This window comes from Pseudozyma hubeiensis, assembly GCF_000403515.1.
Source record: "Pseudozyma hubeiensis SY62 DNA, scaffold: PHS27, whole genome shotgun sequence".
Taxonomy (NCBI): domain Eukaryota; kingdom Fungi; phylum Basidiomycota; class Ustilaginomycetes; order Ustilaginales; family Ustilaginaceae; genus Pseudozyma; species Pseudozyma hubeiensis.
Window position 1 is genome coordinate 136,193 of NW_012133809.1, and position 15,192 is coordinate 151,384.

Consider the following 15,192-nt stretch of genomic DNA (forward strand, 5'->3'; position numbering starts at 1 on the left):
AGCGCAGAGCGACGCCAGCTGAGTCCGAGAGAGAGACTGAGAGTAAGAGAGGGTCAATGCAGACGCAGACCGACCGTGGGAGAATCCGTTTGTGATGCGCAGCGAAGATAGAGCGAGTGGGTTCCGCTTTCCCTACAGTTGGGTTTGGTCCGAAGCTGCGCGGCGACAGCAATAAGAGTTCCCTTGAGATGGATGGATGTACGAGGAAGAGCTGCAAGCCTGAGCGAAGTGAGATGAGATCACGGCTGAATCGGTCGTCGGAAGCTCTTCGGTCTGGAACATAGAGTTGTATGTGACTGCGTGCAGTATGGCAGATTATCAGAATCAGAACTCCTCTCGTCAGAACGACTCGACCCTTGAAAGCGCTAAATTTTCAGTCTTCGTGTATGTTGGCTGCAGCCTCCAGAAAAAAAAAAGTTGACGGTGCTGCCATGAAAAAAAGTCTTGCGTCTTGCTGAGGCGAGTGTCAGCCGAGCAAGTGTCGGAGGGGAAACAGTGTTGTCTCATTCCGGCCGGTTGAAATGATTTTGGAGGTGTGCCACTGTTAGCTCGTGTCTTTCTACCCTAAGACGCGTATTTCTTCGCAGTAGAGACCAACACTCGGCCGCTATGCTGGAGCCAAGTCGCGTCACGAAAAACTCGAAGCCAGAAAAGCCCATTTAACACCACGAGCACCCGTCAGTCGTTGTCCGAAAACGCCCAACTGGAAAGGAAGAGAGAGACACAGGCGATATGCCGTGGGCAATCAGGTCAGTCTCAGCGGACGGAATGCAACACTCGTCAATGGCATCTTCCAACTTGCTTTATCTCATCCTACTCTTCGTCGACGCTGCCTTCACCTTCATCCTCAGCATCGTCATCAACATAGACGCAGCATCATTCCTTCGCCGTACGGGCTCGATCAATACCAGCCCGCCGCAGCCACCACATTGGTCACTGTCGTCTCGATCAGTGCCTTCCTAGCACGTCTAGTCCGCGCCCGAGGTCACATACTGCATCATGAGTGCTGACAAAACCATCTTCAAGGTAAGCTTCGACAATGATCTGCGCTACATCTCATCTGCCTCGCTGTTGTCCAGCTGACACCTCGCTCCTTCTTTCCTTTCCCGCACCTACAGGCCACCTACTCGGGTGTGCCCGTCTACGAGTGCATCATCAACAATGTTGCCGTCATGAGAAGACGTTCCGACAGCTGGCTCAATGCCACCCAGATCCTCAAGGTCGTCGGTCTCGACAAGCCCCAGCGTACGCGTGTGCTCGAGCGAGAAATTCAAAAGGGCGTCCACGAAAAGGTTCAGGGCGGCTACGGAAAATACCAGGGCACCTGGATCCCGCTCGACGTTGCCATCGAGCTCGCAGAACGCTACAACATCCTTGCATTGCTCCAGCCTATCACCTCCTACGTTCCCTCCTCAACCGACTCGCCACCGCCCGCACCCAAGCACACCATCTCCACCTCCAACCGCACTAAAAAGGTCCTCCCCGCCGATGCAGGCGCCCTTGGCCGTTCGCGCCGCGCCACCAGCATCGAGACCGAGTCCGAGGTCATCGGCGCCACCCAGAACAACGCTTCCGAAGGCAGCATGAGCCCTTCTCCTAGCGACATCAGCAGCTCGTCCCGCACCCCGAGCCCTTTGCCCGCCGACCGCGCCAACCCTCTCTACGCCAACCAGGCCGCCGCCGCGGCAGGCTACAATGGTCGCGAAGCCAACAACCAGGCCAGATACGCCGACATCATCCTCGACTACTTTGTCACCGAAAACACCACCGTCCCCTCGCTCCTCATCAACCCGCCTCCCGACTTCAACCCGGATATGAGCATCGACGACGACGAACACACCGCGCTTCACTGGGCTTGCGCCATGGGTCGCATCCGCGTCGTCAAACTCCTGCTCTCCGCCGGCGCAGACATCTTCCGCGTCAACACCAACCAGCAGACCGCACTCATGCGCGCCACCATGTTCTCCAACAACTACGACCTCCGCAAGTTTCCCGAGCTCTTCGAACTCCTCCACAGGTCCATCCTCAACATTGACAGGAATGACCGCACCGTCTTCCACCACGTCGTCGACCTCGCGCTCAGCAGAGGCAAGCCCCACGCTGCGCGCTACTACATGGAGACCATGATCAACCGCCTCGCCGACTACGGAGATCAGTTGGCCGACATTCTCAACTTCCAGGACGATGAAGGCGAGACTCCGCTCACCATGGCCGCGCGCGCTCGATCCAAGAGGCTGGTCAGGCTGCTGCTGGAGCATGGCGCCGACCCTAAGATCCGCAACAAGGAGGGAAAGAACGCCGAGGACTACATCATCGAGGATGAACGCTTCCGATCCTCGCCCTCGCGCACCGGCCCGGCTGGCATCGAGCTCGGCGCCGACGGTCTGCCCGTGCTTCCCACTTCATCGCTTCACACTTCCGAGGCGGGACAACGCACAGCGGGCCGTGCCGTCACGCTGATGAGCAATCTCCTGCACAGCCTGGCCGACAGCTACGACAGCGAGATCAACACGGCCGAGAAGAAGCTCACGCAGGCGCATGGCTTGCTCAAGCAGATCCAGACCGAGATCGAGGACAGCGCCAAGGTCGCCGAGGGTCTTCACCACGAAGCCAAGGGCGTCGAGGAGGAGCGCAAACGTGTCGATTCGTTGCAGCTCGCGCTCAAGCACGGCATCAACAAACGTGCACGCGACGACCTCGAACGTCGTTGGGCCGAGGGCAAGGAGGCGATCAAGCGTGCGCGCTTGCAGGCTGGTCTCGAGCCCGGTGCTCTGTCTGCTAGCAACGCGGGTAACGCTCCTGCTGCCGATGCTGCTGCGGTGGATGGTGGAAAGAAGCTCGTCGAGGGTCTGCCTGCGGGCACAGACGTCAAGACGGCGATTGCGGATCTCAAGAAGCAGCTGGGCGAAGTGCAGGGTAGGAAGACGGAGTTGGTGGACACATTCGTGACGCGCGCAAGGGAGCAAGGTACGGGACGGACTATGGCTGCGTACCGGAGGCTGATCGCGGCGGGTTGTGGTGGCATTGCGCCGGACGAGGTGGATGCAGTGGTGGGTGTGCTGTGTGAGCTCTTGCAGGAGGGCCATGCGGGTGGTGCGGGTGGTGTAGGAGGAGAGGGAGATGATAGGGCGAGGGATGTGGCGATGATGTTGAAGGGTGCTGGTGCTGCTGCACTTGCTGCTAATGCGGGTGCTGCGTAGGGTGTTGGTGAAATGGTAGCGGTCGTTGGCAGTCGTTGTTCTCGTTTGTTTGCTTGTCGTCCCAATGTGATTTTGATTCCATGATATCATGCTGAGCGACGGCGTTGCTGGTACAAACAATCCTATGAGTTGCGTAACTTTGGTATGCCGAAGTGCAAAGCTACAAACAGGAGGATGAGGACAACCGGGGTCATGGTTGGGAGGGGTCACGTGACGATGCCAAAAAAATGGACAGAAATGTTAGCAGAGAACTTGCGAAGTGAGCTTGTCGAGGATTTTTTGGTGGATCGGCAATTCTTCTTGACGTTGATCTCCACCACCGACTTGATCGTCTCTACAAGTTTCTTCGCCTTTATCCCGCTGACGTCGGCTGTCAACTGATCTGGACTCGACGCTGCCTCGGCCACCAGGCTCATAGCATTGGCTCTTGACACTTCTCAATCGTCCCTCGTCGGTTTCTCTACACCCATCACCATCCTCGTCTCGTAAAGTTCCTGCGAGACACGGATACCACACTCTGTAAAGATGTTCCGTAGAACACTGGCGCTCTTCTCCGAGGCAGCACGCTCATCCGCCTCCACACCTTCGTCCTCCGCCGACATCCTCACCTCGCACCTCTCGAAAGCGCACCTACCACCATCGCTCGCCCGCAGCGCCAAACCTCACAAGAACCTGTATCAGCTGCTCTCTGCTCTACCCAACGACGGTGTCGGTACAAGAGTGAGACAACGTCGATGGGCGGCAAAGGGACTGGATGTGAAGCACGACTTGGATCTCAAGGCACACTTGACAAAGTTGCACCAGACGAGTGCGGGGAAGTCGGCCAAAGAGGAGGGTCATCTTTGCTATTGGGAGATCACCAAGGTGAGGTTGAAGGATGGTGGGAATCACGGAAAGGCTTGGGGGAGGTTTGTTTGGAGAGGTAAGTACATCGATCTTTGAAACTATGTCGACGATGTTGTGAAGGGCAAACAACTGACACGAAACTTTCTGTTTCCTTTTGCTGATGATAACAGGTAAACCCATCACGCAAGCAGAGTCGGGTGAGCGCATTCCTGGCGCCCTCAAGTACTGCTGGGATTCAGCGCATTGAGTGATCATCTGTTGCCCCCAGAAGCAGAGCCTTCGATGCCTGTAAGACATGTACTATAGACACGTGCGGCTTCAAAGTGTCTCTGTTGCGGTGGATGCGTCCTGCCGATCAGATTGTTTCTGCTTGTGACGTGAGTTTGCGGCTCTTGCTGTGAGAGAGCGTGTGTTACTAATAGACTATAGAAGGTCGATTTACTTACGCCGGTGGCCCCGTACAGTCACGGCAAAGGTCCTGCCAACAAGCTTGATGAGAAAGATGGCCGCTATCATTGAATCGAGGAGCACACCAAAAACCCATCTCGACGGATGTCGCTCTGATGCTCTAACATTGATTAGATTTCGCGCTCCTCCACACTGAGAAAAGTCACGAACGGTTGAAACGCGCGACACGCCCAAATTCAGCACTTGCACAAGCTCAGTTGGACCAACACCATCCCCTACTTCCCTCGTCATCATCATCATCTCTCGCACGCACGCACCAAAGCCGACCCCGTGCGACTTGCAGGCAAGAACCCCAACCACGGTCATGGTCCGTTTCGCTCGATAGCATGGTATCCAGGCACACGGTGGCCGCCGGCCACGCCGCCGCCATCACAACCCCTTCCTCATCTTCTTCCAACAGCTCTACCAGCTCCATCAAGCCTACAGGATGGATCAGATCCAGCTCAGCATCACGACCTGTACTTGGCGATCGCACAAACATTGCCTCCAGCTCGAGAAGCACGCCGCTGCAACCATTGTCCAAGCCATCTTTCGTGCCTGGTGTTGCTAGACGCAGTACGCCAGCGACGAGCGGGAAAGTCGACCGACAACGAAAGCTGTCCAGCTTCTTTGCGCCGAACACTGCGCCTCCCGCAGCCGACAAGGTGGCGCCAATCCGGTCTGGGCTATACGAGGATTCTCCATCTTTGACACGCGCTCGGTCGAGAAGCGCAAAGGTGGAAAACGAGGCAGGGCCGGCAGCAGCGGCGGGGTTGGAGGATGACGAGCTGGAAGCGCGTGCTGCTCAGCTCCTCCGAGGTCGGTTTGGCAGCGTGACTCGCTCTCTGACTCTGACCAGGTCAAACACGCCGACACGTCTACCGTCTCCTCCTCAAACCGGTTCAGATCCAGAATCACCGCGTGTACAGAGACCGTCTGCCCTTCGTCGTGTCATGCCCCCACCATCGCCGGTACACCAGCAGCGTCCGACGAAATCTTCATTCACACCACACGAAAATCGAACTACACCACCACGTCGACAACCTCCAGCGCCCACTTCCTCGCCACCTTTCGAGCCGACACTGATGCAAGAATCGCTCTCCAACTTTACTCCGCTTCCTTGGGAGAAAGCGCACGCCTCCACAGCAGCCCTCTTCCAACGCCTGGCTGGCAAGTCCAAGGAGCAAGCTCTGGAAAAGCAGAAATCGCATATGGCAGATGAGGTGGCAAAAGCGCATGCTAGAATGCAGGTTCGATCGCCGACTGCACCGCCCAGGAAGGGCACGACAAATGGACGCAAAGCGACATCACAGGGTGGAAAGGGGAGGATGAAACAGGCTGCTGCGTTGGCTGGGTCTCCACCTAAGATCGGACGCACTGAAGCGGTGTTGAGGAGTCCAAGGTCGAACCGGAGGATCTATGCGTTGGAGACGCAGATGGGTGGGGATGCCGTCGTGGGCGGGAGAGCGGTGAGTCTACAGCCGATCAGGATGGGCGGTGAGGGTGATGCGAATGCACAGCGTCGCGCGTTGTCGGAGGTCAGGTTCGCTTTTGTGCCGTCTGCTTCTCGTCGGAATCTCTCGCCTGAAACACACCCAATGGCGGCGGAGGAGCAGGAGGAGGAAAGCGAGACCTTGCCCTTGGCTTGGCCAGCGGACGAGGACCAGCCAGAATCGAGCGCAGAAACCGAGGTAGCAATCGACCCACTCGATGAGACGCAACCCCTACCGTGGGACGCCGACGAAGAAGACCAGCAAGAGCATCCTGACGTACTGCCACAGAAAGAATCCCTTGCAGAGGTACCGCCCTCGGACGACGAAGATCTGTTGCTACAGACAGTCATTCCCTCATCATCATCCTCGTCCTCCCGCGCTTCGTCACCATCCGCCTCACCTTCTCGTCTTCAGCTGCGTCGCCAGCAGCCTCACGACCAAACGTCGCCCACTTGCAAACGACAACGTATCGGCAACCAGCATCTTTCGCCGCGACCATCGCTTGCATCGCAAAGTCGAACACCTCTGCAGCAACGAGCTCTGCCGAAGTTCAGTCCGATCACCCTCACGTCCAGCTTTGGTGGGGAGGGCAATCGGTTCGACAGAGTGGTGGCAGCGCTGAAACGCGAGGAGAGACGAAGGAATAGCGGGATGCAGCTGAATCTCAACGCGTACCTCTCGACGTCGTCTCAGGTTGGAGTGGAGGGAGTGGAGCAGAGGAGGGAGGGGTTGGGGGAGGATCTGCAAGACGTGCTTTCCGACGACGACGACGACGACGACGGTGATACAACGATCACCCGTCGAATTGAGAGTGAAGGGGAGGTGGAGAACGAAGAGACCCAGCCACTGGCCTGGCCAGATAGCCCCGAGCGACTTTATCGACCGCACTTGCGTCCGTTGCAGGAAAGCTCACCCATGCCCTCGGCGACACAACGTTCGGCCGTGTCGAGCACGAGCAGCAGTAGCGGCAGGATCAGCTTGCCTAGCGAAAGCAATCTGGACGAGGCGGGAAATACCCAGCTGCGGTCGTTCTTCAGGGATCTGTAGCCCCGCAACATTCGGCGCAATACAGGTGCGGATGAGGAAGCACACGCTGGATGCAATGCAAATTCGAAACAAGATTTACTTTCAACAGAGTGTGACAGCTGTGAACACCTTTCCGAGCAGTTGGAGTTGTTTCTTTACACAACAGCACCCAACAGGATCGCCCTGACCCTGGAACCCTTCTCGACCATCCGCTGGCCATCCTTCTGCAACGCGGGTAGTGCGATGAGCGCGTTGGCAGTGGACATGCTGTGCATACCCGAGCTTCTCTGGCTGCCCGTACTGTAGGCTACCAACTCGCCGTCCGCATCGACCTTGACTACGACTCTGTGAAACTCCGGTCGCGGATCCAACTTCATCCCGCTCGACAGTTTTACATTGACTTTGGGTAGGTTCCATCCATCCTCCACGCTGGGAGGTACGCCGGAGAGCTTGCGCAGACACGGCAGTACAAACACGTAGAACGTGACCAGTGCCGAAGCTGGGTTTCCCGGCAGAGCGAAGATGATCTTTTCACCCTCGTTGAGCGAAGCGAACGTCGTAGGTTTACCCGGCTTCATGGCTACACGACCGAAGTGGATTCTACCGGCGAGTTGACGTTCGATGAGCGGTTTGAGCAGGTCCGATTCTCCCATGCTCGTCCCACCTGTCGTGAGAACCACGTCTGCTTCGGACAGACCGGTGCGGAGAGCGCGCAGGGTGGTATCGACGTTATCGGTGGTGATCCCGAGATCGAGCACGTTGAAACCGAGACCGGTGATGGCTGCGGTCAGACCGGGTCGGTTGGAATCGAAGACGTTGAAACCCCAGTCGGTTTTGGTCTGGGAAGAAGAAGGGGTGGGATCGACGAGTTCGTTGCCGGTGGAGAGGATGGCGATGGTGGGTTTGCGGAAGACTTTCGCACAGGATCGACCGAGGAAGGCGAGCGTCCCGATCTCGCCGCCGAGCGCGCTGATCGTCGTGCCGCGGGGTAGCACCAGTTGCGAAGCGCGAACATCGCTCCCCCTCGCCCGAACGTTTTCGCCTGGATCCACCTGCGCGAGAAGTTTCACCGAAACTTCCTCGCCGGAAGCGTCGTCGGATGAAATGAGTTCGGTATCTTCCACCATGACGACGGAATCCGTTCCAGAGGGAAGCCCTTGTCCCGTGTTGATGCGGAAGATCTCACCAGGTTGCAGGCTTCGAGATTGCAGGGCTTTGAGCGTGACTACGGTGTATTTTCCGGGAGGGGTTGTGGCGGCGTTGACAGCGTAGCCGTCGACATTTGTCGTGGGGCCTGGGGGAAGGTCGGAGGTGGCGGAAACGTCTTCTGCCAGAACGTGGCCGATCAAGGATGTGTTGAGGGGAAGCGTCTCCACCTTGGTCGGGGCTGGTGTGTGTTTTGCTATGAGCGAGAGCGCTTCATCAAGGTCGACCAAGGGGTATGGCGAGGTGCGGTGTCGAAGCGATGGTCCGGAAGAAGGATCGATCGTTCGGAAGCCAGAGTGGTCGGCTGGTGTTGTCCGTGGTTTCGGCGCCGAGTGAGAGTGGATTCCTCCCCCGCCGTGATGGTGATGGTGGTGTGCACAGCCTGTATCGGTAGCAGTGTCGATGACCGTAGATCTATGCATTCCACCTTGCATCTCCTTGTGTTTTGCCTCGCCAGACCCACCGTTCAACAGCTCCAACGCGTGCTTCAGCAAATCGTTCCCCAACAGAACCTCCAAACACTCCTTGACCGCTTTTGGCGACCCTGGCAAGCAGACGATCAACGCTTCCTTCCCTGAGGGCGACCTGCGTATACCGGTGATACCTCGAGAAAGAGCGGCGAGGGGAGTCTTTTGGAGCGAGTGGTTTGTGAGGGCGTGCGTAAGGGCGGGTGTTTTGCGCGTGATGAGCGGTTCTACGGCTTCTGGTGTGACGTCTCGTAGACCGAAACCGGTGCCGCCGGTGGTGACGATGAGGTGAACATGTTGAGAGTCGACCATGCGGAGGAGCTGCGTCTGGATGGACTGGACATCGTCGGGAGAGACGCTGCGTTGCACATCGGAGAAACCAGCGGTGAGAAGATGTTCAGATAGCACCGGACCCGATCGATCACTCGAGGCGTCGGCGGAGGCTGTGTCGGAGACGGTGATTATGCCTGCTCGGAATGCATTCATGGCGGAAGAAGGGTAGCAGCGATGAGCTGTGGTGTGCGGGAGACCAAGCAGAGTGCGACAGTGATGGGATGATGATGTGAAATGGGAAGATGGAAGAACCGTGCGCACGAACCATGCTTGAAATGGTGGTTTATCGTCCATTTCCAGGGTCCAGTGTGCTTCGGCTGGCTCCCGATAAATCTTGTTGGCGCGATGCAGGCCTCAGCGTTTCACATTTCACACTCTGGATGATGGACACGCTTGCGAGATGGAGAAGCTGCTAGAGCAAGCAATACAGAAGAGCGCTTTGCTTGTTGTGGCGCTGAAATACATAGAGTGACATGCCATGGCGGCAGGGTATATTGAGAATGAAGAGTGACTTTAACTCCACTCGGGCAACGGAGCAGACCATTCGAGATAGGTAGCAGGCACGAGTCCCTTTACACTCTCATCGCCCTCCTTGAGCGCGATGGCCCATCCGCCATCGAGCGAGCCAATGACGTGCACCACCTCGCCGGGGTGAACCGCCAGCTCGTGCTCCGAGACGGGTTCGAATGCGTAGAGTACTTTGTAGACGCCCTCTGGCACGCTGGCATTGTCGCCTTGGTCGCCATCGAACTCGTTCTCGTCCTCGGCACCTTCAATATAGAATTCGTCCTCATCCACATCTGCGCTGCTGTGACCATGCTCGTCGAAATCCTGGTAATGGTCTGCGGATGATTGTGGCTCAGCAAGAGGGTCGCCCTTATGTCGTGGATCGTCGTCAGGGAAAGCAAAGTCACGTATCCGTATCGCAAAGACAGAGTCGTCGTTGCGTGCGGTTTGGAAGCTAGCGATAGACCCGGGTCGTGATGAGATCGAGTCATGGCTCTGTTGCAGCTCGGACGATTGGGTATCGCCAGTTATCGGTGCCGTTTGACTGGCTTGGGCCAGGGACGCCGACTGGGATGACGAGGCAGCGGTACTGAGACGGTGTCGCGAACTGGCCGAGCTTGATGTGGGACGAAGCTTTGGGGATGCAAGTGCATGTGAAGCCTGGGAGCTTCGTCTTGACAGGGAGCTAGATGAGGCGCTGGCGATCCTGGACGCTGTCTCGGGGCAAGAGGGCAAGGATGGCGGACGCGTGGGTGTGCTTGTGCTAGAAGCTGCAGTTGGGCTGATGCCCGAGGTTGGGCGTGAAGCGTTGACGCTAGACTCTGAGAGCGGTGGAAGAGCGCGAGAGGCTGACGAGGGCGAAGAGGTGGACGCGGTCGGTGCTGGATTCGAGGTGACAGATGAGAGTTTGGAAGTGTCTCTGCTTCGCCCAGGCGGAGGGGGTTTGAGTCTCCAATCCTGACCTTCTTCTGGTGAAGGCACGAAGCCTCCGGAGGGGCTGGGGTAGAGAGTGTCGGCAGGACCAGGTTTTGGTGGAGCCATGGTCAAGGGGGATGGTTCGATGAGAGAATGGTTTGTGCTCGAGCTTGGGGATGAAGAAGGCAAGCCGAGGGCATCTATGGCATCGGAAGAGAGAGGCGTGGAATTGACGCGACTTAGTTCGGGCGCCAGGTTGGCTGTAGTGAGAAAGGCGGCATCGGCAGACTTGCGATCCGCTCTGGAAGCAGAAGCCTCGGCGTCCGCGTTGGCAGCTGTTGAATGGATTGGCATGGCATGACAACAGGTGTATAACATGGTGAGCGCAAGAGCGTTTGAGAAACAAGGAGCGTGGGAAATTTGACGGAACTTACGCTTCAACCTGGCTTCTGCTGACGCCATGAGTCGGACACGATCAACAGACGGCTCTATGTGATGGGCCGATGAAGCTTTGATCTGACAGGCTAGTCGAAGTGCGATTGGAGCGGCCGGCCGGCAGAGAGTTGTACAGAGTCTGGCCAATTTGGATGTCTACCTCGCGATATGGAGATCGGGCCTATCGGACGCGTGTCCGTATGGGTGATGACGAGGATGGATGGGCGAGCGGTGGATGGTGGACAGAGGGATGGTGAGAGTGTCGACATACCGCAACAACGCGCTTTACTCGACGGTCGAACCGTCGCTTCGGTTGGCGGGCGCACAACGCCAATTCCCGACGGAGAAAAAAAAAAAAGAAGTCGAAAAAGCCGAAAAAGCAGTTTAAATTCTGGACGAGAATTACAGTATAGCCGTGGCGGGGCGCAATCAGTTCAAGTTAGCGAGCAAAGCGACCGTTTCAGTCTGGCTGCTCTTGGCGTACGTCTGTTTCGAGTGTTGACAAGATGGTCATGGCAATAGCTCGGTTGGCTGTGGTTGAGATCCAGTAATCAATCTTGACCGAACTGCAACGTGGCGCGATGACATGAACAGGCCAGTTGATACTTTATTGCATCTCTCGGTTTCGACTCTCGTCAACACTTTTAGTGACTGCCCATGTGACCGCGTCTGCGACTCGTTCCTGGTCGCTCACCGCAAAAGCGTGAGCAGGAGCAACGACGTTCCACGGCCAAAGGATGCAGCAAACTGCCTTGCTTCGCGGAACAAGAGCATGCTCAACCTTCATTGTCCTCATTCAACGCAAAGAAGCGAGCCTGATACAGCACACATGGCGATAGCGACGCCAACACTGAGCTGTCAACGGCCGAGAAAAGGATTGTGAGTGGGAAAGATGTTAGACCTACTCGGCGTGCAGCGTTGGTGAGCGACAAAATGGCGATGTGACAAGAAGAAAAAGATTTTGAAAATGGCACACACAAAACGCTCAACGCTTTCTTCCAATCTGTGCACCATCATCGCACATTCATCATCACCATCACCACCCGCACATTCAACTTTCGTCAGCCCCGTGACCGATCTGCCACGCACCCTCGCTACGCTTGCTAGCGACGTCGTCATTCTGCTTGGTCGCTCCAACACCACACGCCGCCCGCCATGTCCCGTTCCAGCTCCACCGGCGGCGTCATGCGCTCGCTCCGTCATCTCAACCCTCCCACAAAAGGCTCCAAATTCGCCGTCAGAGCTCCCTCTCATGCCGCACATCAGCCCAAATTCGTTCAGCCCAAAGATCGCGTTCCCTTCTGGAACATCGTCCCTGGCGACCATGTCAAGCTTAGATGTGGTAGAGTCGGTCAGAACCTAGGTCTCGACTCGACCGAAAAAGTCCGCGGCGAGGGTATCGTCGTCAGCATCGACAGGGAGAAGAACTGGCTCTGGCTCAGGGATGTCGATGAAAACAATAAGCTTGCTCCCAAGGCAATCCGACACATTGTACCTCGTTACGTCGACCCTCTCCAACCAGAGAAGGGCTACGGTCCCAACACGACAGAGATCCCCCGCCCCATCCACTATTCCAACGTCATGCTCAAAATCCCAGGCACCGATCAATTCGCCGTCAGGCTCTCCCGTTCCGCCGCCAAATACGACAAACGAAAGGGAATGTACGTCTGGAAACGCTTTGCCACCCTCAGGGCGTCCGACGAAAAGTTTCAAGAGACTGGCAAGCCTTTTGAAAAAGTCGAGGTCCCTTGGCCCACCTTGCCGGGCAAGCGCAGGCACATGGACACTACCATGAGCGATCGCAACATCGTCGAGTCCGAGTCCTGGGCTCCATGGAGACCCGAAGACCCCGTCTTGCTCCCTGAACGAAAGGGCATCACCTCACCACAGTCCGAACGTCGAGCCGCGCTCCTTACCCTCGAGCGCATGCAGCTCGACGCCGCCAAGTTCGAGCAGGCAGGCCCCTCGGCCGCTCCTCTCAACGCTCACGGTACCTATCCTGGCTTCAAGCAAGAAGCTCGTGCCAAGCCACCTCCCATCGCTCAGCCTCCTACACCCGCAGAGACCATCCGCCTTCGCACCGACGCCGCGTCAGAATGGGCCAGCGGCGAAGCCATCGAAGCTCATCGACAAGAGGGCGGTCTCTCGTTCCTCTGGCGCGACTACCTCGACGTCGCCCCCCGACAAGGCCCAGCCAGTGGCGGCGATTGGAGCCAACTCCCTCCTGGTGCATCTCAAGGTGGTCTCGGCGCACGCAGAAATCCACACGACGGCCGTCTTACTCGCAAGGTCAGCAGCAGCGACGTCGATCGCATGCCCATCGAGCTGCTAATGTCGCGCGACCTCACCAACGAGCGTGGTCTCAAGTGGAGAATGAGGAGGTGGAAGCAAAAGCAGGCCGAACAGCAACAGGAAGCCATCGACATGCACCGCTCAAGGTCCGAATTGCTCAAGGAACTCGACGCTCTCAAAATTTAAATCTCGTTGGCATCTGCATCGTTTGTTGCAATATCACACCTCACGCCCAGCCAAGTTTTGTGTGAGTTTGCGTTCGATTGATGCATGTGCATGAATGAGAGCGCCTCATACACCCGCCTCGCCCACTAGCTGCTTCGCTGCAGGCGACCTTCTGAGCACCGCCTGCTGCAGCCTTTTGAGAAGCCGGATGGCCAACAATGGATCGCCACGCCCTGTAATGCGCTTGAAGCCGTACAAGAAGAAGCTCGATACGAGCACCAAACTGACGACATCGAGCGCCAGCCTTGCGCTCAGATTGACCAAGGCTACAAAGATGCGCACGGGCGAAGTCAAGAGGCTGTATGCCGCACTGCTGCGGTTGGTCGAGCCGCCGCCACCTTGTGCGACAAAGCTGGGTGCAAGCGCCTCGGAGCCTTGTGCTCGCGCCGTGGCATTCAACCCGATGAGCTGTCTGACGTCGTCGACGATATTCATGATGGCGTTGTATATGTATGTGCTGGTCGTTTGACCTGATCCAGGACGCGCGCGTCGGGGATCGTCTGCGCCGCCGGCCGAGGAGCGGCTCTCGACACGGTTGAGGCGCTCGTGAAGCGCTGCAAGCGATGCTTGAATGGACTGCAGCGCGGTCTCCATTTCGGGACGAGGCTGAGCTCGTGAAGTTCCCGCGTTGGACGGTGGTCGAGGCGGATACATAGGAGTTGGACCGGTCCTTGTGCCGACAGAGCGACCGCCGACCGAGGAAGCGGCGTAGGTGCTGCGTTGATAGTGAGCGGGTTCACCTTGGAGAGGGTAGCTGGAACCCGCCACAGAAGCAGCAGTGGATTGTGGTGCGTATTGAGGTCGCGAATAGCCACCCTGGAGCGAAGGTGGACCTCTAGAGTACTGAGCGGATGTCGAGACGTGCGAGCGCGAAGGTGGACCTCTGCTGTAGCCTTCGGTGGCCGAGACGGAGCCAGCTCGGGGTTGTGGACGGTATGACTGGACAGAAGGTGGAGCATGGGAGCTGGTATGGCGAGGTGCGGCTCGGAAAGGGCCTGGCTGGGAGCCAAGACGATCGTCGTCGTCAGACTCGGATTCTGATGCTGACGCAATGGGAGTCCTGCCGGGAGTGATGACCGAGGCGGGACCGCCGCCGCGGGTGGCAGCCGTGCTGGTGCCCGTGACGGAGGGAGCGTTGGGAGCAAGGTGGTGGGGTACGGGTGGTGGGGCGGCGCGAGAGGGGTGCGAGGATTGCTGGTGAAGGCCGGTGGGATCGAGTCGCTGCTGGTCATCCGTGTCGGTATCGGTGAGCGAGTCGTCGTCGGAATCGACTTGGGCTAGAGAACCGTCCATGACTCGCTGTGCGACTTGGCCGGAAAAGTTTTCGAGCTCCTGGATGAGGGCTGCTGCTTGAGGACGATCGCTGAATCGACGCAGGATCCTGAGCATGGATTCGACATACATCTGCTTTGCGTCTCTGGGAGGCAGACCGCTTACTTTGGACCATGCGTCCCACTTTGCGCGGCCGAGCATGTCGAGCATGCCGGGACGCTTGGACGAGACGTCGCCCTCGGTGGCTTGCTTGTATAGGCTGTATAGGGCCAGCTTCTCCTCGTAGGATGTCTGTATGGGTCCTGATTTGGGCAGCGACTGGACCATGTCGACTGTCTTTACAAAGAGCGCATCTATGACGTCTGCGCTGCTCATGACGGCGACGAACGGCAGCGCCGGAGGGTGATGTGTGCGGGATTAGGAAGGTTGCGATGGGTGGTATGCGCTGTTAATGTGCTCGTGTCTAGGTGAATGGTGTGGAGAGAGGATCAAGGGTCTGTGTGACGAGATGGCAATGTCGGCAGCCAA

At 57.6% G+C, this 15,192-nt stretch overlaps 7 protein-coding genes across 7 annotated transcripts; 4 read left to right on the forward strand and 3 right to left on the reverse strand.

The window, feature by feature from the left end:
* Positions 1–783: 783 nt before the first annotated feature.
* PHSY_002639 (transcription factor) lies at positions 784–3,200 on the forward strand (the record flags this gene model as incomplete). Its single annotated transcript, XM_012333261.1, has 2 exons — positions 784–855; positions 1,119–3,200. 2 exons carry the CDS (start codon positions 784–786, stop codon positions 3,198–3,200), a joined length of 2,154 nt encoding a protein of 717 aa, XP_012188651.1.
* A 525-nt stretch (positions 3,201–3,725) lies between these two features.
* PHSY_002640 (hypothetical protein) lies at positions 3,726–5,277 on the forward strand (the record flags this gene model as incomplete). Its single annotated transcript, XM_012333262.1, has 2 exons — positions 3,726–4,064; positions 5,065–5,277. 2 exons carry the CDS (start codon positions 3,726–3,728, stop codon positions 5,275–5,277), a joined length of 552 nt encoding a protein of 183 aa, XP_012188652.1.
* Positions 5,278–5,446: 169 nt separating this feature from the next.
* On the forward strand, positions 5,447–7,033 carry PHSY_002641 (RNA polymerase II subunit A domain phosphatase; the record flags this gene model as incomplete). Its single annotated transcript, XM_012333263.1, has 1 exon — positions 5,447–7,033. The coding sequence occupies one exon, from the start codon at positions 5,447–5,449 to the stop codon at positions 7,031–7,033; it is 1,587 nt and encodes a 528-aa protein (XP_012188653.1).
* Positions 7,034–7,167: 134 nt separating this feature from the next.
* Positions 7,168–9,171, reverse strand: PHSY_002642 (molybdenum cofactor biosynthesis protein; the record flags this gene model as incomplete). Its single annotated transcript, XM_012333264.1, has 1 exon — positions 7,168–9,171. The coding sequence occupies one exon, from the start codon at positions 9,169–9,171 to the stop codon at positions 7,168–7,170; it is 2,004 nt and encodes a 667-aa protein (XP_012188654.1).
* A 360-nt stretch (positions 9,172–9,531) lies between these two features.
* On the reverse strand, positions 9,532–10,818 carry PHSY_002643 (cytoskeletal protein binding protein; the record flags this gene model as incomplete). The annotated part of the gene is made up of 1 exon (XM_012333265.1): positions 9,532–10,818. One exon carries the CDS (start codon positions 10,816–10,818, stop codon positions 9,532–9,534), a length of 1,287 nt encoding a protein of 428 aa, XP_012188655.1.
* Positions 10,819–12,030: 1,212 nt separating this feature from the next.
* Positions 12,031–13,353, forward strand: PHSY_002644 (hypothetical protein; the record flags this gene model as incomplete). The annotated part of the gene is made up of 1 exon (XM_012333266.1): positions 12,031–13,353. The coding sequence occupies one exon, from the start codon at positions 12,031–12,033 to the stop codon at positions 13,351–13,353; it is 1,323 nt and encodes a 440-aa protein (XP_012188656.1).
* Positions 13,354–13,458: 105 nt separating this feature from the next.
* PHSY_002645 (hypothetical protein) lies at positions 13,459–15,039 on the reverse strand (the record flags this gene model as incomplete). Its single annotated transcript, XM_012333267.1, has 1 exon — positions 13,459–15,039. The coding sequence occupies one exon, from the start codon at positions 15,037–15,039 to the stop codon at positions 13,459–13,461; it is 1,581 nt and encodes a 526-aa protein (XP_012188657.1).
* Between the last annotated feature and the right edge of the window lie 153 nt (positions 15,040–15,192).